This window comes from Microtus oregoni, unplaced genomic scaffold (genome assembly GCF_018167655.1).
Source record: "Microtus oregoni isolate MIOR12 unplaced genomic scaffold, Mior012 000010F_ref0000083, whole genome shotgun sequence".
NCBI classification, from domain to species: Eukaryota; Metazoa; Chordata; class Mammalia; order Rodentia; family Cricetidae; genus Microtus; species Microtus oregoni.
In genome coordinates this window covers 38,400,678-38,423,574 of record NW_024543069.1, presented here as the reverse complement: position 1 = coordinate 38,423,574, position 22,897 = coordinate 38,400,678, and the positions used below count along the sequence as shown (strand labels likewise).

The 22,897-nt window shown below is 38.4% G+C and overlaps 1 protein-coding gene across 11 annotated transcripts in view; it reads left to right on the top strand.

Moving 5' to 3' along the window:
* Positions 1-22,897, top strand: part of LOC121452851 (EGF-like and EMI domain-containing protein 1) — a 687,333-nt gene that overhangs the window by 415,602 nt on the left and 248,834 nt on the right. For all 11 annotated transcript variants that reach the window (XM_041659186.1, XM_041659185.1, XM_041659189.1 and 8 more), the window contains exon 5: positions 14,908-15,030. In XM_041659186.1, the coding sequence (XP_041515120.1) occupies positions 14,908-15,030 (123 nt within the window). The remainder of the gene's footprint in view (positions 1-14,907; positions 15,031-22,897) is intronic.

Genomic DNA, 22,897 nt, shown 5'->3' with positions numbered 1-22,897 from the left:
TAACTAGTTTAGTTATCAAGTCTTTCAGAGTTATTACTTTTCATATATATTTTCACTTTTCAAAAAACAGAAACTCTCAAGGTGGGGGAAAAAAAAGAAACCTTGTTAAAAGAGTGAACCTGAGTCAGCATCAGGCATTCTTTGCAATGTGATCGCTGTGTTGTTCTGCCTCATTTCCACCATGGGTCATAGTTTATATATCTTTTCTGCTATTTGCATCATTACTGTAGACTAAATCAATCCCAACCAAGCCAACCTGTACCACTGGGCGAGTATTTAGAGTCCTCAGAAGCAGGATTCACACACAGATGATCCATGCATACAAATACATAACTAAAGTGAAGTCTGGAGGCCTCTATAGACGGGAGCTAACTTCACAGCTTTGGTGAGTTTGTAGAGGGGGTGAAAACTCAGGGAAAAAATAAGGAAAGCTTTGAAGCTGGGGTGATAGTCACGCTGAGAGGCAAAGGCATTAATAACAGCTTAAATTTATGGGGTGTCATTCTGCTGTTGTTGTAAATGTTTAGAAAGAGGATTATCTTCTTAGAATCTCTGGAAAACCTGAACAATCACTACAGGGTACTTCTGCTTTGTAGACAAGGGACAAAAGTGTATAAAGTTAGGGTTTGGAAGAAGAACTGTCTGTAATAGCAGCACCCTTCCCAGAAGGCTTCAACAGTTGTGCTGGTGCCTCATCAAGAAGGGCCTCATCCCTTTGTTTGAATCTACATTTCGCTAGAGTCTCCTAAGAAACAACCAGTATGTAGCAGGAAGTGATGCTGTGGGTGTTCCCAAGGTTAGGTCAGGACTGAGGGTCCACACCCACTGGAGCATCATTTTGAGACTCTGGCCTTCTGTAGCTCTGTCAATCCATCTGTCCATGGTTGGCATGCTCTGAGATTACCGAGCTACCTACCCTAAGGAAGCAGGAGCAGCTTAAGTTTAAAGGAGAGTGGGGGGGGGGTTAGAAAGAGGAGAGGGAAGAAAAGGAGAAGGAGGAGGAGGAGGAAGAGAAGAAACCAAAGGCTAGCATCTTCTAGTACTTCCAGCTCCAGCCACAATTTGGTGCACCCAAGAGTGAACTAGAGCTAAGATTGCCAAGACAAGCCTGTTTCTATGTCCTAACCCACAGAACCTTCCAGATAACAAAGTAATTGTAGTTTCAGTCACTGAATTTCAGGGTGATATCCTTATACAGAGGCACTAATAGATATGTCACCAAGAAGAGCTGGAGTCAGAGCTAGAGTCAGAATTTCAACTTTGGCTCCATAGCACCTTTCTATGTCCTGGTGTATATGGTATTTATGAACACACCTTCACACCCTTCACATGGAGATGTGCAAACAGAAAGAAAGAGAGAAAGAAAGAAGAGAAGAGAAGAAAAAAGAAAAGAAAAAATTGTTCCTTTAGATCAATCTTCTGAGACTCAAGAAATATTTTCACTAAGGCTTTGTCCCCCTCCATTTTAAAGTAGAAAATTAAATGAAGGAAGTTAAAAGGTGGTTTTAGGAGCTCACAAACACATAGTTATCAGGGCTGTAAAAGCTGCCTGTCCAGTGACTGGGGAGATGCATGGCACAGAACTGCAGTCATGAACTGAATGCCAACGGTATTGATGTTGTATTCATACTGGATGGAAACTGATATTTTAAATCAGACAATAACTTCTGATGAACCGGATGGGATGAGAAAAGGAAACTTATTTTTGAGGAAGAAAGCTCACAACATAGTGAGAGAAAATACAGCCTTTCCTCTTAAGTTAAAACAACTGGTTGAGTTCATGCATCCCTAGAAACCAGCAAGCTTTTGAAGATGAACTTCCAAACCAATAAAGTCTCCCTCCTTGGAAGCTGTGGGATAAACATAATGACATTTACTAAATAAGGTACTGAGAATGATTGCTTACTGTCTCAGTTTCTTTATAAAATATAAATTAATAGCTGAGTTTTCCATCCAGGAATTATTGGCACTTGTCATATATTCAACTAAGAGGCTTTTCTAAATTATAAAAGGCTACTTCATGAACAAATACCTACAGGTACAATTTATCTCCTTGACATGTCTCAGGATACATCAGTACTTTGTATAAAACACAGTGCACATAAATGTCATATCTGTGACTGCCATGAGCCCATGATGCAAGACCATTTGGGAAGCTGGCCAAGAGATGACTTTGGGACAGCAAATTGTGCTTCATTCTGGAGACTTATTCGTCTTCCTCTCTCCCTCCCTCTCTCCTTCCTTCCCTTCTTCCCTCTCTCCCACCTTCCTTCCTTCCCTTCCCTTCCTTCCTCCTTTTGTTTTTGAGTGTTAGAATAGTTTGTCTTTGAAAACCGCACACACGGGTACTACATCTTTGTCACTTCTAGCTCTAACTCCTCCAGTGTCCCCACTCCCAAATTCATGACCTTGGCTTTCATCATTTTTGTTGAATCTATATACTTATGTACACATGAATATATTTATAATCTCCTAATGTTTATAATAATTATAAAGATAATTTATAATCTACTACTCATGTTGTCAATATGCACATGTATCCATGACTAGCCATATGGGACTGGGCAGCCTGTGTGGGAGCTCATGGCTACAGGAGGCTGATTCTTCCTCTTTCAGCAAGCTTGATCCCTGTAACTCTTCATGTGATCATGTAACACTGTTGTACAATCGAAGTTTCTAAAATCACCATCATAATTCAGAGAGTTTTATTCAACCTTTTATGCATAATTATCCTTTGTCTCTCTGATTTGTGAACTTCAATTACTACTCAGTATAAAATTCTAATGAAAATGAATACTTTATAAAGTGATATAATGCAATTACATTTACATTATATCACAGTATATGACTATACTTGTGTTGTTGATAGCATACAGAAATGTAAAGGATACAGAAATGAAAGGATGAATTATTTCAACCTTAAGATATTTATTTGTTTTATGTATTAATGAGAGACACAGAGAAAATCCTGGGGCTGGGATTGCAGGTGTGAGTCACTGTATACACCATTTCTGCATGGGCCCAGGGGATCAAACTCAAGACTCTAGGAGGTCTTTGAAGTGAGTGCTTTTATTCACTGCACCTCACAGCTTACTTTTACTTTTTTATAAGATTTTTTTAGTTATATTGTATAATTGTGCCTGTGACTTTTCCTGATGAAAGTACAGTAAACTCAGGTGTTACATAAATCATGTCGTTCAATGGAACAACTTTTTGTGCAGTAAATTGATGAGGATTATTTATAAACTGCACAAAGAATTTGAATTAAAGCAATTTGTTTTAGAAGATCACTTTACTATAAATAGAATAACATTTTAAAGGAGAATAAAAGTTTTAAGTAATTACCATTGGGGAAATGATGATACTACTTACTGGAAGTTTAGTTTATTGAATCTTCACAGGTCATCAATTTTACATAATAATTTATTTAATTTTTCGCAAACAACTGATAGAGGAGGTATCAATGTCATTAGCCTCATTTTACAGATGCAGAATAGGGAAAACGATACATGAATTAAATAAAAGAAAGATTTGCAATTCAGATCCAGTATACATCTGACTTAGCCACTCTTCTATTACTGTGAAGAGACACCATGACCAAGGCAATATATAAAATAAATTATTTAATTAGGGCCTTGTTTACAGTTTTGGAATGTTAGTCCATAATTACTATACCAGAGAGATTGGCAGCAGGCAGGCAGGCATGGTGCTGGAGCAGTAGCTGAGAGCTTATATCTGACAAATTCCAGGCAGGAAGAGTGACCTGCGCCCAGAGTGGGCTTTTGAAGTGACAGACTAAGGCTGTGCCTGCTCCAACAGGGCCACACTTCCGAATTCTTGCCAAACAGTTCCAATATTTGGGGACCAACCATTCAAATTTTGAGCATATGGTGCCATTATGACTCAAACCATCACAATGTCCTTAACTTGACTGTCACTGTAGTTAACATGCAACTGCTTATTTCATTAGACATTTTCAGTTTCAAGTAAGCTTCTAAAACATCAAATATTCTATATCTATTATAGAGTGTAGTCCTGAATGGCTTCAAACTTGTTACTCAAGTCTGAAATAACAGGAAGATTGCCACCACATTTAATATTAGACAGCGTTCAGAATTGAATTCAAGGCTTTGTTCATGCTGATGCATTCTCTACTAGCAGGGTCACATCCTCGGCTCTAAAAGCACAAATGTATCCCAATTTCTTAGATTTATTGCATTTCTGTGTGTGTGTGTGTGTGTGTGTGTGTGTGTGTTTGCATGTGCACAGGCATATTTGTTCACCCCTAAGTGTCAGAGGACAAATTGAGGAAGTCAGTCCTTTCCTTGTTCCATGTAGGTCTTCAAGAGAAAATTCAGGTCTTCATGTGTGGTAGCAAGAGCCTTTACCTGCTAAACTGCCAATATCTTAACCATGAACAAGTGATAACAATGTTAAGACGAAGAATAACTTTTCAAACTAGTTACTTAATGGGATGATTTGTTGCAAGCTTTGTGAGCCAGGACAAGCTTAAAGAGAGCATGCTATAGTTACAGTATTTCCATAACTTTCATTAAACTTCTTTAAAATAACAAGTAGGCTGTATTACATGGATGTAGCCTTTGTAATTGTCTCAGTCCCAGTGCATGTGTATATTTATTTAATGCAGCATTTTATGGTAGAATTCTTCTATGAACATGTATCCTGTGTTTTTCTCTTTTTTTTCCCCACAATTTTCTGCTGTGGGACAATCATCTTGTAGCCTGTAAAAATTTGTCACTTGTATTGTTTTAATACAATGCTGATTGGCCAGTAGCCAGGCAGGAAGTATAGGCAGGGTGAACAGGCAAGAAGTATAGGCATGGTGATGATAACAGGAGAATTATGGGAAGAGGACAGGCTCAATCTGCAGTTGTTACCCAGTCACACAGGAAGCAAGATGAGAATGCCTTGCTGATAAAAGGTACCAAGCCACGTGGCTAACACAGACAAGAATTATGGGTTAAATTAAGGTATGAGAGTTAATAAGAAGCCTGAGCTAATAGGCCAACCAGTTTATAAGTAATGTAAGACTCTGTGTATTTCTTTGGGAATGAACAACTGTAGGATTGGATGGGACAGAATCCTCTGTCAATAAATGATGCCCAATGTGGGGCTCGAACCCACAACCATAAGATTAAGAGTCTCATGCTTTATCAACTGACCTATCCAGGCCAATTCTAATACAAGACTTAGACTCCTTAGGATAGAATGATTATTAAAACATTTATCATATGTTTCTTGCTTAATATTGTTTATGCTGATTGTAATTTTAATTTTATACTTGATATATGTTTCTAGTGTATATAGTTTTATATTGGATTTGGAATGCTATTATTTAAACAAAAGAGGGAGGTGCTGTGGGAGCTCCTTCAAACAATAGCCTTTAAGATAACAGCCCACCTGAGTGTGTTCTCTTTTACTATAAATGCAGCTGTAAAGCATGCACTTGCTCTCTTGCTTACGACTGATGAATTTGGTTCCAGTTCCCCATTCATGCAGAGGACTGTGATCTAAGAGTGTGATCTGTGAGTCTACCACTAAGTAAACAACCATTTATTATACATAATTCTGAACTAGTGTGGAATTATTTTGTAACTTTTGTCATCAATTTTCTTCACTGGATAAACTGCTGAGTCTTTTTTAAATAGTTTTCTGTGAAAGAAAATGTAACAAAGCATTTGTTTTCACAACAGTTAGAGCACTCAGGCTAGATTTCAAAGGCAAAGGGAATTTTCATAGCTACAGTACTCAATATTTTAGTGGATGACTGTCACACTCTTTGAAATGAGTGAGAACAGAGATGTGACCTGACACTCATGACAGTATAGAAACAGACAGTAGGTGCTCAGAACCATAAGTTTGGTGCCCTGTTGTCTGATGGCATGGGTTTTTATTTCCTTCTATCTTCATTAATGATGATAAATAGTAGAAGACACTCAATTTTGAGCCTCAGAAGACTCATGGAGGTCTATATAATTTTCTGAGATCTTCTTTGTTTCCTAGTGACTGAAATAGAGAGAATCAGGCTGATTTTTAAATAGGACCACATTTACAACATTGTAACAATAACCTAAGACAAATTGTAGCTGGAAGTCATTTCTACATATTATCTATAATCTTCAGAAGAGATATTTTATGTACTTTTGATGTAATCCAAAATGTCAACAAATTAGAGGGATCTAAGACATAGCAAACACAAATTTGCTAGTGATAGGAAGTGATGCAATAGGTCACTTTAACTTGCAAAGAATTTTTAAAACATGACACCTAAATGCAGCTAGACTGATTTTCTGTAGACACTGACTGCAGTCAGATCTATAGATCATAACTTCATTAAACCTACTTGCTTAAAAATCAGGCTGATAGCAGAGTGGTGGTGGCACATGCCTTTAATCCCAGCACTTGGGAGGCAGAGACAGGCGGATCTCTGTGAGTTCAAGACCAGCCTGGTCTACAAGAGTTGGTTCCAGGACACGCCCCAAAGTTACAGCGGAACCCTGTTTCAAAAAACAAAATCAAGATGGTATGTAAGGTTTACATACACTTTGTGGAAGTTTTCACAAAGGAAACACAAAGTCCCTTCAAAACAAAGCAATAGTATGCATGCTAAGCTGGAGGACATATATTATTTAGTTTGGAGAAAATTTTGAATTAAAATCAAACATTTCTCCTCTTGCCTCTTTGCTCTGTTGTCACTACCTCTCTTCACTGTAGCTGTCAAGCTTCTAAAATCCATATGAAAATTCACTAACACCGAAACAACAGACTAAATGAAGCATGAAACTTAAGATAGATGCCCCATTTAATAAAATGATCACATACAAAGAACCAAATATACTAATTTTGCTTAAAGGGAAAAATTAATAGCTGCTTTATGCAGATATTTTTTTACTCCTTTCAGGCTGTACTATGATTTTTGTCCTGTAACAGAAATGCAGTACTGCTCTTGCTGCCATCATATTTAATTCCCCAAGAGACTGCAGTTTGTCATTACAGATGGACTGATAGCCTTGATGGTATCATTGAACTTTTGTCACGACAAACCTGGAAGACTTGCTGTGTGTCAGAGAATTTTGTCATTCATCGTGCTTTTGAAAGACCAAATTTATTTGCAACCTTGAATGACATTGGCTACATGAAACAGCCTGAAATCTATCATGCCTGAGTCTTATAAAACTGCAATTTAAAATCCTAAGTGTTGACCTGGTTTTCAGAACCATCTTCAAAGTCAATGACTTTCAAATACTTTCTTACAAACCCAGCAAATTTTTAACTGATAACAAAACTTTATGTTTTCATGTATTTTTATGGGCACATGAGGTCACCTAGCATGTACCATATGTTCTCATTTTCTTTTTAGAAATAAGTAGAAATTAATGCCATTGAATCACATGTGTATGTCTGTCTTATATTCATAGAATGTCAATGTGCAACTGGAAAATCAACAGATTAAGGCATCGGGGCTTAACTTTTCCTCGGATTATTCAGCCAACAGTTGACAGATAACAGAATTGCATGAAAGTATATCCAGGGAAATCAAGATTGTTTTTGAGCTTTCTGTATTGAAAAGTATACAATAGGCCGTATCAGAAGATAGTCTTGCTATTGTTCAATTTAAATTAAACAGAAAGCAATTGAACACTTCCTGTTAACCAGGTTTGGATTTTTAAATATGTGGAGTGGGGAGGGACTGGTTTCTGTGACTTCCTTGGCCAGCAGAGTGGATATCCTTGGGAGTCAAGAAGGCAGTTCAGTTCAACATGACTAAGTAGCTGATGTTGGTTCAAACTTTGAGGGTCTGACTCCAAGTGTTTTATTTTAGACATATTTAAGCACAACACAATTTGATGAAATTTTCCTGGTGATAATTAAGTCAATGTCGTGTGCAATATAAAACATGCATAAATCTCCTTGAGGAATAAAGTAAGCTAAATAAAAATCAAATGTGACTACATTGAAATTCTTTGTAAAGTACATGACACCTTCTGTAAAGATAGGTACTATAAATGGACTGAGAAAAACACACTTATGATAAGGTTCTGGCATAATGTCCAGTGTGGTCTCACACAGATACTACATAGGTCACCAGGCTACTATGCAAGTCTGTTCCCAGCCTTCTGGGCAGAGAGGAGATATTTTGTTCCTTCTGCTGAAGGAACAATCAGGTGTGCTAACATTCCAGCCTTCCCTACTGCTATCTGTGAGCACAAGGATATACTGGCCTCCTATATATGTGATAATAAAAACCAGTATTGTTCTTCTAACAATAATGACCACTGTTTATAGAGTTTATTCTATATCACGAAATGCACTAAATATTTTGAACATGTAATATAATCTGATTCTCGTGGTAGCTTTATAAAATTATTCTCCTTTTATCATTTTCCCCTCAAGTTTTACTAAAAATATGTTGAGAAATAGAAAGATACATGACCAAAAAACAAAACCATCCACAGTCATTTCATTCATGGTTAATTACTGAGTATATTTAACCTTATTCTTTCTGATTCTTCCAGAGCATGATGGATAGATCCATGGATATGTGTATTGTAACACATGTAAATATACACATTCTTCTTCCAGAGCATGCCTGATAGGTCCATGGATATGTGTACTGTAATATATGTACATATATACACTCTTCTTTCAGAACATGGTTGATAGATCCATGGATATATGTGCTGTAACATATGGCTCTTAAAATTTGTCATGCAGTAAATGGAGAAGAGGTAGGTCTCCAGGGAGAAAGTTTCAGGTGACTATGGGATGCTTTAATTGTATAGTGCACAGCTCTGTATGACTGCTTTGCTTTAAAGAGGATGAAAGACCCAGGACAACCTTGTTACTGTAAAATGAGGAAACTGGCAGGTACTAAGTCAGCCATATATCAAGGTCAGCACCAACCAAGCTAAGTCCTGTACATGTGAAAATTACCCTTTATCCCTGTGGTCTCTCTTATCAAAAACATGATTTCCAACCTAAAACAAGATAAACATCATACAAAAGTATATCGAAAATTACACCTCACAACATCTAATTAGTTTTTCTCAAAACTCTCAAGGGCATCAAAAGTATAGAAAGTTTGAGGCTTAAGGAGACAAGGCAATTAACTTGGTGTGATGTCATGGAAGGACTCCTGAGACAGAAAAGGGGGATTATTTTAAAGCAGGAAATGTCATTAATGTGTAGCCATGGCCTATTGATATTGACTCATTAATTAAATAAATGTATCTAGCTAATATAAGGTTTTATTGTCATGGGATGTGGGGAATGTATGGTGCAGGGTAACTCTTATTTTCATAATTTTCTCATAATTGTAAAACTCTTAAAATACATAATCAGCTAAAGACATATTTCACAACAAAACATGAAAAATTCCTACCTAATTATAAACATGAAAATATATATTCTGGTCATTTCCAGAAAGACAACATTGTTCTAGAAAGGGGCAGATAAATGGAGGAAAAAATGATAAGTCCAAGAAAGAGTGAATAGAAGGGTAAACAGATGTTATTCATTACATAAAATAATAATATGAGGTAGACATCATTTAAACATCTGAAACCACCATAACAATGACAATGGTGCAAAAATTCCAAGCCTACCACTGTCAAAGGAACTCCAGTGACTATAGGTTCTGGAAGTGGTTAAGCCCTAATCTATATTAGAATATAATAATGAATGCTGTGCTAGGGTTGTCACAAAAAGTAATAAATTAATATTCAGCGGGCAGTTGAAAAGAGAGGAAAAGTTGCAGACTAAAATCATAAATTTAAAATAAGGTGCTTATTAATAGAAGTTATAACATGATACACAGTAACTTTATAGAAATAAGCAAATGATAGATTTAATTCGAAGGTGTCAGTAGTTAGAGCTCAGTTACATACCATCATCCTTTTGGTAAAGAGTGAAGTATCTAGAATATGTTTATGTTCGGAAAGAGCTAGAATATATTCAAATAATACATAGAGAAATTTCAAATGTTCGGATAATGAAGTGTAAAAGTAGACTTCAGAGAATGAAATTCATGCAAACAGTCATCAATAGGAAATAGATACAGGTAACAATCTAACAGAAAAGTCAGCTCCAATGAAAGATGCTGGATCTAAAGAGGCACGTTTTATAACAAAGAGTCGTGTGTGCTAGGAAAATGTGGCAATGTTAATAAAGCGTCAAACTGTATGAAACAAAACTTTCCATCATAATAGGACAAACAAAATCTGATAAAGAGATTGAGAAAATCCTCAAAAGATGTAAAAATATGAAAACCCTGGTAACAAACTTGGATTAATTAAATATACATGTTTATACATATTCAAATTGTATACATATAATGTGAAACCCATACTGGGGAAATGCTAGAATTAAAGTAATGTAACAGATTTTGAAGAATTGAGATTTTGTTGAATATGTATATACTGCACCATAAAATTGATCTAGAATTTCATAACAAAACAATAGAAAGTTCACAATGGTTTTTAAGAAAGACCCCAAAATATAATTTAAAATAACCTGAAGAAGAAATGTTTATTTATACTGGTAATTGTTTTGAGCTGAACAATAATTAAAATGCAACATGAGGAACAAAAGCAAGTGAAGGATAGGCAATACTTTAGCTTTGGAAAATTATACCTACCCCAAACGTCTCAGTGCAGTACACTGTCTTCAGAAGCTATCATAGTGTTTTTCTCTCCCAGATCACCCATGAAACTGTTCACTAAAAGGACGAATTCCTTATCCTTCCTTTCTTGCTCCTCCTCCTTCTCCTTGTCCTTCTCCTCATTCTCACCCTATTTCTCTTTCTCCAGAAGTTCTAGAGCCTCCACCCAGTTCCCAATTTATGAGTAAACAGCCAGCATACAGGAGGAGTTCAACTGCCAACTGATTCTACTGACCATCTTGGGAGGACCATCAAATTGGGCTTAGCAATCCTCAGAAACACGAAAGAAAATAACACATTTTCTTTTAACCACTCATTGCTGGGGTAGACTGTCACATGCATATATGGGTGAACAGAAGTAAAGTTTTAGAGTAAGATTAGAAGACAATGATTGAAGTTGGAACTGTAAGAGAAACACACAGAAAGAAGAAGAAAGGTAGTGACAAAGCACAGGATAACTAAGACAGAAGACAAACGAGCAACACTGAAAACTGAATAGTGCCAAGACCTTGGTATTGGAAAACACACGATGAATGACAAATGGCTGGGATGGAGATGTTAAGTGGATGCTGAGGTGGGGTTTGAATGAGAATAAGCTAACACCCGTCTCCAGTTGATGAGCTGTCAGGGAAGGAGTGGGAGGGATGGTCTTGTTGGAAGTGTGTCACTGAAAGTGGACTCTTAGATTCCAAAAACCGACACCAAGCCCAGTGTTGCTTTGTCTCTGTCTGCTGCCTATAGATCAGGCTGTAGCTTTCAACTTTTGCTCCAGAAAAATGTATGCTGCCATGATCCCTGCTATGATGATAAAGGACTAACCCTCTGAAACTGTATGTAAGTTCCCAATTAAATGTTTCCTTTGGTGGGGTGGGGGCAGTAAGAATTGCTTGGTCATGGTGTCTCTTCACAATAATTGAACAGTGACTAAATAGAGGTATGAATGATGATAGACAGATGACATATGCCTACTTACCCAGATAGATAAATAAGTAGATTGATAGACGATAGAAGATAGGTAAACCATAAACAGATTCTAGACAACAGAAAGATATAAAGGAATTTAAAACAATTCCAGTAAAAATAAGGAAGAAGAAAATTTATAACCTAATGCAAACACATTACTCAGTATTCCTTCCTCAAAATGGGTTCTGGGAACAAGAGTAGAGATTTAAGTACAGATTGAGCAGGCTGGGTAGCTAAAAGTGTGGAAATATTGAAAAAAAAAACTTAGCAGCAGTAGATTCAGAAATTTATATGGAATAGAAAAAAATTCTTTGAGTGATACAATTTACTCCAATGCATTAAGCTGTATAACCAAATATTTTTACGTGTAATAAATAAATTAAGCTCATAAGTGATTGCACACACAACACACAACAGAGTACACACATAGAGACACACATTATACAAAGAACCACATGCTGCAAGTGGCATAGTAAATGAACTTAAACAAACATTGATGTAAGAAATAAAACCAAACTATTAAGATGATAAAAAAATATTTTTAACTTGCTTTCATTCCCATGAGAGGTGGGTATAAGAACCTGGTGTTATCAAAAATGTGGGGATTTATAAGGAAAAAAAGAATACTAGTCATATCATAAATATAACCACAAAAATTGTTTTAAAAATCCTAGCTGAAATCATAAATGAATCATTTGAATCATATAAAATCTTGATGAGATTTATTTTAGAGATGCAAAATCAGTCAGTGTCATTTAATACCTTATAAAATTAATAAGAAACCAAATAGTTTTCTGTATATATTCAGTAATTGTAAGACATAACACTTGTTTTTGAACCAAATATGTATGAAATGAGAACATTCTGAAGTGATATTTTATTTATAATCTAACAAATAAAGTTTCCCTAGAGATCAGAGTGCACCACTAGTTAGCTATAGAGGCTAGGTAGTGGTGACACACACCTCTAATCCCATCACTAGGGATGTGGAGATAAGAGGAGATAAGACTGGGCAGAGAGAAGAATATAAGGTAGAAGGAGACAGGAGCTCAAATGAAGTCTATAGATGCAGTCTGAGTTTTCACAGGGACAGGATCACCCCTTTGGTCTGAGCATTGGTAGAGGTAAGAACTCCCTAATGGGTGGTTACTCTGCTTTCATCCCTACTATCCGACTTTGGGTTTTTATTCTTAAGACCAATTAGAAATCATAATACAGCATTTTTAATCTGATCAGATGAATCTTTATATATGGAGTGATAGAAATACAGATTTATTTCCACTACAAGAATGTGCATATTAGAAAGCCACCCTTTCAAGGCTTGAAGGGAGACAAAGTCGATTACAAATATATCTTTAGTTTGAGGTTGTGCCCTAAGACCAATAACTATAATAACCAATATTTTAAGACTTAAACAAATTGACAAACTATTTGAACAAACTTTTCAACAAATGTCACTCAAATGGCCAATAACATGAAAATGTGCTTAGCCTAATTAATAACCAGGAAAATGCATATTAAGACAAAACATGGTGCCATTATAAAATCTCCAGAGGATTTGAATCAGAAACAGGATATCCCAAATACTGGAAGAATTTGGTCCCCAATACACAGCTGGTGGGAGTATAATTCAGATTAATCTCTTTGGGAGACTGCTTGGTTATAACCATTAAAACAGAACATGTTGGACTATCTGACCCTGTGACTCCAGTTGAGATCTATCATCCAGTGGAAGGACATGTGTAAATCCACTGAAGGCTTGCTTAGGTGAGAATATTCATGTCAATATTCTTCCCAGTCACCAAAACAGAAAAAAATGATCAATTGTGCTTTATCTGTGAAGTGGATAAATAAACATTCTGGTAAATCCTTAGAATACTGCAGTATATATAGCAAGAAAGACTGAACTGCAAGTTCCTGCAGCTCAAGGGTGTGTCTATAAATGGATGGTTAATGAAGGAAGGCAGACAAAAACACAGAAAAATTCACAGTCCAAGTTTGTCTGGACACCTTACAAAAAAGTGAAGTTGGTCTGTAGTGTCTCAAGATCAAAGCAGCTGTAACCTTCAACTACACAGAATGTTTATTGAATAATAACCATACTTGGTCCCTGCAGCGAGCTTGTGCTGCTCCTCTGTGGTTAGGCTCACACCAGAGCATAGCCTAGCACACACAAGCCCTCAGGTTGGATGCCCTCAGTGGCTTCCACTATTCCTCACTGGTCAGTCTTTCCTCTTCTCTCCCCAGCCCAGATCTCCCATCCTTACTTGCCCTGCTCCCTCATGCTTTCCCTTCCCCACCTTCCCTCTCCTACCCACACTCGTCTTACTGAGCAAGCATCTATCAAGGTAACTACTCTGCTTACACTGACTATGCGGATATGAGCACAAGAGTAATAATGTAACCAGCCAGGCCACTGTCAAGGCTGAAAATAAATTAGAATATTTCTCAGGCATTAGTTGCATAGGAGCAATGCATAAATTTGAGTTCTAAAACTAAAGACTTTTAGCCATGGGTTTAGAAGAAGACTCAGCAAAGCAATAGTTCTGTTTAATCCCCAACCCCTGCTAGATACTACAGAACACTACTGTAATTTCTCTCTATGTTCTGGATCTCACGTTGAATTGCTGACTTGTAGGAAATTTCTATATCTGTCCTACAAACTCTCCAAATCTATAGCACTAAAAACTCCTTATTTAACTATTTTAAAATAGTTATTACTACAGATATCAACAATTAGGATGTGGCTATTTCTCTATGACACATTAGCTCTGATTAAAATGAGATGCTTGGACTTGGGATATGGCTCACTAGCTAAACCTCTTGCTGCTCAAGCTTGAGAACCTAAGGTTAATCACCCGTGCATAGCTGGGCACAGTTGCACAGCTGCAATCCCAGTGCTTTTGTGACAAGATGTGACAGGAAAGGGAGATCTCAAAAACTCAAAGGCCAACTATCATAGCATACACCAAAAAGAACCTGTCTCAAAGGGGGTCGAAGGCGAGGACATCTGAGGTTGTCCTCTGATCTCCATCAGCATGCTGTGCCGTGTGCACACCTGTAATCACATGTATATTCACACACAAGTGCACATAGACACAAAATAAATAAAATAAAATAAAATTAGATGCTCTTCTTTTCTCCTTAAAATCTGATGAGGAAGGAATGCCAAATTGGTGGATCGATTTTAGGAGAGGCATTGGAGGTTTTTTTCTGTGTATTTACTTTGGAAAGACTGATTCTATACAACTATTCAATTGCAGATATAAACGAATGTGCTGTTGACAATGGTGGCTGTCAAGACCAATGCTGCAATACGATTGGCAGTTATTACTGCAGATGTCAAGCTGGCCAAAAGCTGGAGGAAGATGGCAGAGGATGTGAAGGTACCAGAGAAGACTGTCTGCTTCCTGATAAGGAAACAGAGAACATCTATAGAGTGCAAATATGGGGATTGCTTTCCATCTAAGCCAGTTGAAGCACTTGTGTTAACTATTGCCAAGAGTATATCTTCTTCTTGTGCCTAGATTATAGAACTGCGACCCATTAGAAAACTTGAAGTAGCTTATTATAGACAGCATATGATTATATTCTGGTGTTGGTTGTGTCATGTTCTGATTATAGAATTTCAATCATTCATTTAAGTCCTGGTGTAAAGAAAATTTTTGAAAGCATTTTATTTATTTCTATAGCAAAAAAAAATGGTACTTCTTATAAAAGAGTCATCTGTTATCAAATGAGCGTTGGCCCTGACTTTACCCTTTCTTTTTCAAATTAATTCTTTTCATCTTTTATTTTTTTAATTCAACCTATTATTTACTTGACAGTCATTGAGTTTCTGTTCTCTATTAGGCATTATTCTTTGCCGTAGAGATGTAATATTAATGAGCAATAAATTCTTCCCTGAAGGAGCTCATTGATTAGAGGAGAAGATGGAAATGTGTGCTCAGATCTTACAAACTGATGTGGTTGGGAATCCTTAAGTGGGGTTAAATGCACTGGGAACAGAGATACGGATTTTACTCTTCGGCTCTACCCCTAATTGTGTAACCTTGGGCAAGCTGCTTAATCTCTCTGAGATTGCCATCTGTAAAATTTAGGATAATGTTAGCTACTGAAACCACCAGCAAAGGTGCTTTGAGACCGAAATAAGACAATGCATTTAAAACACTTAGCATGGAGGGTGAACAGCCTAGGCTCAGGATAGCCACGCACTGTGCTTACCTTCAGTTTACTGGATGCTCACTTTGAGAAGGTGAAGGGGAGCAGAGAGAGCTTCCCACTCAAAGCACTGAGCAGGTAATCTGGCCTGGGAGGATCAGTTCTGCAACTCCCTATTGTCTTTTCTGGCTTTTTCTCTATTCATTCTACTATAATGCCCGATCAATAAAAATTCAGGCATCATTGCCTCCTGATTTGTTTACTTAAGAGCATGATAAGTAGAAAAGTATTCTAGTTGTGTTGTGGACATTGATCCTAGGAACTCTCACTCCCTGCCTCCCTGAACAGTGTTCATAGTGAGACACATGAATAAAGAGACAAAGAGAATAAATAAAAGACATTACCAGAGAAGGTGTCTGGACTGAGGTAATATATTTAGTAGGGATTACTCAATTGCCTCGCAGCTCAGGTTAGAAAGATCAGTCTTGTCTCTATCTCCATCCATCGCCAGATGAAGGTTCTATGGTGATATGCAAAATATTCATCAGTATGGCTATAGGATAGGATCATTTCAGGTTCCCTATCATCAGCTGCCCCAGGAACTAACTGGGGACCTCGCCTTGGGCACCTGGAAGCCCCTCTAGGTCCAAGTCTCTTCCCAACCCTAAGATGGCTCCCTTAATTAAGATATATGCTTCCCTGCTCCCCTATCCAACCTTCCTTTATCCCAATCATCCTGTTGCCCCAAGTTCTCCCCATCCTACCCTTCTCACTTTTCTCTCCCCATCTCCCCTTACCCCCCTCCCACCCCACCCTTAAGAGACAGAGACCCACACTGGAGCACTGGACTGAGCTCCCAAAGTCCCAATGAGGAACAGAAGGAGGGAGAAGATGAGCAAGGAAGTCAGGACCAAGAGGGGTGAACCCACCCACGGAGACAGTGGGGCTGATCTATTGGGAGCTCACCAAGGCCAGCTGGACTGTGACTGAAAAAGCATGGGATAAAACCGGACTCTCTGAATATGGCGGACAATGAGGGCTGCTGAGAAGCCAGGGACAATGGCACTGGTTTTTGATCCGACTACATGTTCTGGCTTTGTGGGAGCCTAGCCAGTTTGGATGTTCACCTTCCTAGACCAGGATGGAGTGGGGAGGACTTTGGACTTTCCACAGGGCAGGGAACCCTGACTGGTCTTCAGACTTGAGAGGGAGGGGGAGAGGGGCAGGGGGAGGGGGAGAGGAGTGGGGGGACGGGGAGAGGAGTGGGGGGAGGGGGGAGGAGTGGGAGGAGGCGGAAATTTTTTTTTCTCAATAAAAAAAAAAAGAAAGATCAGTCTTCTCTGCCACGACTTGGACGTGCTTTAATTTGGAAGATTTAAGATAAACAGTCAGGCATATTCAAGGACAAGAGAATCTGTGATCTTCAGAGATAAGTTTCACCCAGGGAAAGCACTTTGGGGAAGGTATAAATTCATAAGGGCAAAGCGTCATCTACATTCATTTCTTCATTCATTCATTATTCATTCATTCACTTCCTTGTGATAATGTCTAACTTCAGATGTGGTGGGCAGTAGTACTCCATATCAGACATATGTACAAATTACAAAAGAGATACAGAGATGTTGCTAGTGGCGACCTTTCCCCATCCAGACAGTCTATAGCAGTTGTTAGGTTAACAGTGCAAGTTAGACCATATAACTCATAGTGCACTTTCAATTGATTGTCTTGTATCTTGACTCAAGTTGTTCCATCAACCCTAAACTGTTGAAGGAGAAAGTCACTTGTTGGTTTCCGGCCACCTGGCTATCTTAGACCCAAAATAATCACACAGAAATTGTATTAATTAAATCACTGCTTTGCCCATTCGCTCTAGCTTCTTATTGGCTAACTCTTACATATGAATTTAACCCATTTCTATTAATGTGTATATCACCACAAGGTCATAGTCTACCAGCAAAGTTTCAGCAAGTCTATCTCCCACAGTGGTTCCATGGCTCCATGGCATCTCTCTGACTCTGTTCTTCTTTCTCCCAGCATTCAGCTTAGTTTTTCCCACATACCTAAGTTCTGCCCATCAACAGGTCAAGCCAGTTTTCTTTATTCATTAATGGTAATCACAGCATACAAAGGGAAATCCTACATCACCTATTTAGCGAAGTGTTTTCTCTGGCTGCACTGAACTGTGGTAGCTCTATAGAAACCATGTAGGACTAAAGCTAACTTGAGGAAACTCAACAGGGGCATCAGAGAGTAGTGATGCTTTGCTCTTACCTGGCCCCAGAACTGAGAATAGGGATATGGGATGTGAAAGGAAGAACCTTTCCTGCAAAGACTACTCCTACCTGCAGTCTACTTCATCTTGGAACCCCTTGTTTTCACTTCCCAAAATGACTGGAAGAGAAGCTTATGCTAGAGAAGATTATGGTAGAAGCTGAGCCTAGTCATGCTGCTGGCTCAGCTGCTGACCACATGGTGGCTTAAACTTGTTTATAAACATAGTGTTGATATAAATACACAACTCCCATCTCAAAGGAAGTAAGGGACAATTTATTCTGGAGCCAAGTATGAGTGATCATAGTCCTAGCCCAGAAACACTGATTTAATTCAGCCTATGTTCCATCTTTAAATATGCTAAAAGTTCTGTGAGATTTTATATTGATAGGAAAAGGAAATTATAAATCAAGACACTTTTTTAAGCATTTGTGGGGATACCAGGTAAGTGAGTCACAAAATCTGGGGAAATCTTTGCTATAGGCATTGGATGGTACCTGATAGCATACTAAACCTTTTGTTTGGTGGGACCTAGGTGTCTGTTTATAGATTTCAAAGGATTTATCTAATTATCAAAAAGATGGTAGGCCCCATACAGAGAGGCCTAATAGATGGCTATTAAATTGTGCAAGAAATTGGCCCAGGATAATCCGGCTTTGGACTTCAAGATTCCATAACCTCCACATCATTTAGATATTAATCAGGATCTTTAGTTTACAATAGCTAAGTTAAAAGTTAGAGAATATTTTCCTCCTATGTCCCTGACACCCCTTGGCTCCTACAACCCCTGCTCCTTCTCTTCAACAGGTCTCCCTGAGTTTGGCCAAATGTTTGGCCTTGGATCTCTGGGTCTTGAGTCTATGAATCTGCCTCCATCATTCACTGAATGAAGGCTCTCTGTTGACAGCCAAGATAGTCTTCAATCTGATCACAGTTCAGGCTCTGTAGCCACTGCTTCCAGGAATCTTAGCTGGGGCCATCCTTGTAAACTCCTGGAAGTTTCCCTTGCATCAGGCTTCTACCCAGCTCCATAAATCCCCTCGAACTAGTCATCCTTCTCAGGGCTCTCCCCCTCTGCCCAGCCTACAACATAATCCATCAAGTTCTCATCCCCATTCATCCAGTCCACCTAGGACATCTCTTCTATTTTCGCTTCCCAAGGAGATCCATGCATCCTCCCTTGGGTTCTCCTTTTTACCTAGCCTCTCTGGGTCTGTGTATCGTAGCATTGTTATCCTTCACTCTACAATTAATATCCATTAATGCTGATATTATTATTGATATGTTAATATTAATTTATATTAATATGATTTAATATCACTTATGAGTAAGTACATGCTATGCTAGCCTTTTGGGGTCTGAGTTCCCTCATTAAAGATGAATTTTTCTAGAAGGGGTGAATTGAGGAGGGGACAGAATGAAGTTGAGGAGGGACAGAGGTTGTGGTTGCTATACAAAATTAATTAATTAATAAAAGAATAATAGGAAAGTTTTAAAAATTAAAAAAAAGCATTGAGGGAAGAGATTTAGAAGTCCAGAACAGTTTAAAGTCACTGCGAGTGAGTGGCTAATGGGTCCTTAGCATTTTCTCATGGCTTGTTCTTGATAAAAGAAAGGTCCATTGGTTTCAAAAACATTGTGTGGGATGCTACAGCCATAGAATTGAGCAGTCACTTATGACCGTTGTTTATTTAACTTATTTAAGTTGGTTTTAAAATAGAAAAAAGCATTATAGTGGGTATTTATTATCTTATTTTAAAATTAGAGTTGCTACAACAAGTGTAGAGCGGACCCTCAAGTGAGACTGAAACGTTTGTAGATGGCTTTGTGAGACAACGTATCCTCTCAGTTTTCCTCTAAAGATCTATCAATTTGTGAAGAAATTGTCTTTCTAAAAATACTCTTATTATCCGTGTGTATGAGTGTGTGTGAGAGAGAAAGTGTGCTTGAGAGTGTTTGTGGTATTGGTGGGTATTGGTGAGTGTGTGAGTGTTTGATTGTCTGTGTGCGGGTGGGTGTGGGTGAATGTAGACGGGTAGGAGTGTGTTCACACTAAGACAGGCATGTGGAGGTCAGTGTCCACCTTCTAGAGTTGGCTCTCTCCTTCTGCCTTTCTATGGTCCCCAAGGGTCAAACTCTCGTCATGAGGCTGCAGAGCACATGACTACTCTCATAGGCATCTCCTAATCTTAGACAACCCTGTGAAAGTGCCATGGGGGTTGTGACCCACAGGCTGAAAACCACTGCTCTTATCTCTTGAGAACCTGGCAAGCTCCCCAGGGATATCAACCACACATGAGATACCAAGTTGCAATATGACTAGACCCTTCTCCTCTTATTAAGGTTAGATTAAGCAACCCAGTAGGAGGAAAGGGGTCCCAAAAGCAGACAAAAGAATCAGGAACAACCCTTACTCCCATTGTTGGGAATCCCACAAGAAGATCAAGCTACTCAGATTCTGTGGTTTTTCTTGTGGTGTCCCTGACCCCTCTGTCTCCTACAATCCTCCCCTCCCGTCTTGCTCACAGGATTCCCCAAGCTACATTTAATATTTAGCCGTGGGTCTCTGCATCTGTTTCCATCAGTTGCTGGATGAAGCCTCTGTGACGATTAAGCTAGGCTTTAGTCTACGAGTATAACAGAGTATCATTAGGCTTCATTACATTGACTTTATTTTCTCCAGTCATGTTTGCTTCTATCCTAGGTCTCTGAGCTCTTCAGCCTCTGGTTCCTTCCCATCTAGGAAGTGCCAGGGATGGGCTTCCTCTCATTGCTTGTCTAGTCCAATGATTTTTGTACCACGTTTACCCCAGTACGTCCTGTAAGCAGGACAAGCTGTAGGTTTAAGGTTTTGTGGCTGAATGGCATCCCAATCCCTTCACTGGAAGCCTTGCCTTGTTACAGAAGATAGCCCATTCAGGCTCCTTATCCCCCATTGCTATGCACCTCTGCTAGGGTCGCTCTTGTAGATTTCAGGGAGTTTCCATTGCACTAGGTTTCTAGCTTGTCCCCCCAGATGCTCCCTAATTTCAGTTGTATCTTCCAGTACTCTACCTCTCCCCTCTTCCCCACATAATCTCCACTGCTCCCTCCCCATCTACCACCAATCTACCCAGTGTATCTATTCTATTTCCCCTTTCTGCTGAGATTCATGTATCCCCTGGCCCACATTAATCCCTTCTTGTTACTGATCCTCTCTGGGTCTGTGGATTGCGGCATGATTATCCACTACTGAACAGCTAGTATCTACTTATAAGCAAATACATCCTATGTCTTTCTTTCTGGGTGTCTGGGCCACCTCACTCAGGAAGTTTTTTTTTTTTTCTAATTCCATCAACTTGCCTGAAAATCTCTTAATGTTTTTAACAGATGAGTAGTACTCCATTGTGTATATGTACCAAGTTTTCTTTATCCATTCCTCAGCTGAAGGACATCCAGGTTTGTTTCAAGATTCTGGTTATTATGAGTAAAGCTTCTATGAACATACTTTAGCAAGTGTACTTCTGGTTGGATGAAATGTCCTTTAAGTATATACCAAAGTATGGTATAACTGGGTCTTGAGATAGATTGATTCCCAATTTTCTAAGAAACTGTCATAATGTTTTCTAAATTAGCTTATACTCCTATCAGCAATGGAGGAATGTTTCTCTTGCTCCACATCCTCTCCAACATAAACTGTCACTTGTGTTTTTTATCATAGACATTCTGATTGTAAGATGGAATCACAGTGTTGTTTTGATTTTCATTTCCATGATGGCTAAGGATGTTGATCATTTCTTGGTGCCTCAGCCATTTGAGATGATTCTGATGAGAATTCCCACATTTGCATCTATGCCCTACTTTTTAATTGGATTGTTTGGTTTCTTGAGTTCTTTATATATTTTGAAAATTAACCTTCTGTCATATGAGGGGTGTAGGGATAAGTCCCGCCCCTTAAGGGGCGTGTTCGCCTCGGGCTAATGTCTGCCTATAAATTTGGCGAGCAAGCTCCGAGCTGCTCGCTTCTGCTTTCCTGGTCTCCGCAGGAACGGTGGTTCTGTAAGTCTATTTCTACATTAAAGCTATATATATATATTTTTACACCCTGTCTGCATTCGTTTACGCCGCTACAGAGGGGTTAATGAAGATCTTTTCCAATTCTGTAAGCTGCTTTTTTGTCCTTATTGACAGTGTCCTTTGTCTTATCAAAGATTTCAGTTTCATGAGGTCCTATTTATTAGTTGTTTTGGTGTCTGCACGATTGGTGTTCTGTCCAGTAAGTCGTTTCCTGTGTCAGTGTGTTCAAGGCTATTCCAGTTTCTTTTTTATCAAATTCAGTGTATCTGATTTTATTTTGAGGTCTTTGATCCCGTTGGATTTGAGTGTTGTGCAGGGTGATAAATAGGGATTTGTTTGTATTCTTCTACATGTTAACATTTAGTTAGACCAGCACCATTTGTTGACGATGCTCTTTTTTTCTACTGTCTATTTTTGGATTTTTTATTAAAAATCAGATGTCCATAGGCATGTGGATTTATATTTGGGTCTTCAATTCAATTCTGTTTATCCATCTCTCTGTTTTTATGCCAATGCCATGTGGTTTTTATACCTTAGCTCTGCAGTAGAGCTTGAAATCAGGGGTGGGGATGCCTCCGGATGTCAGAAGTTCCTTTATTGTATAGGATTATTTTAGCTATTCTGGGTGTTTTTTGTTTTTCCATATGAAGTTGAATATTGTTTCTTCAAGGTCTGTAAATAATTATATAGAGATTTGTATGAGGATTATGTTGAATCTGTAGATTGCTTTTGGTAAGATGTCTATTTTTACTTTGTTAGTCATAT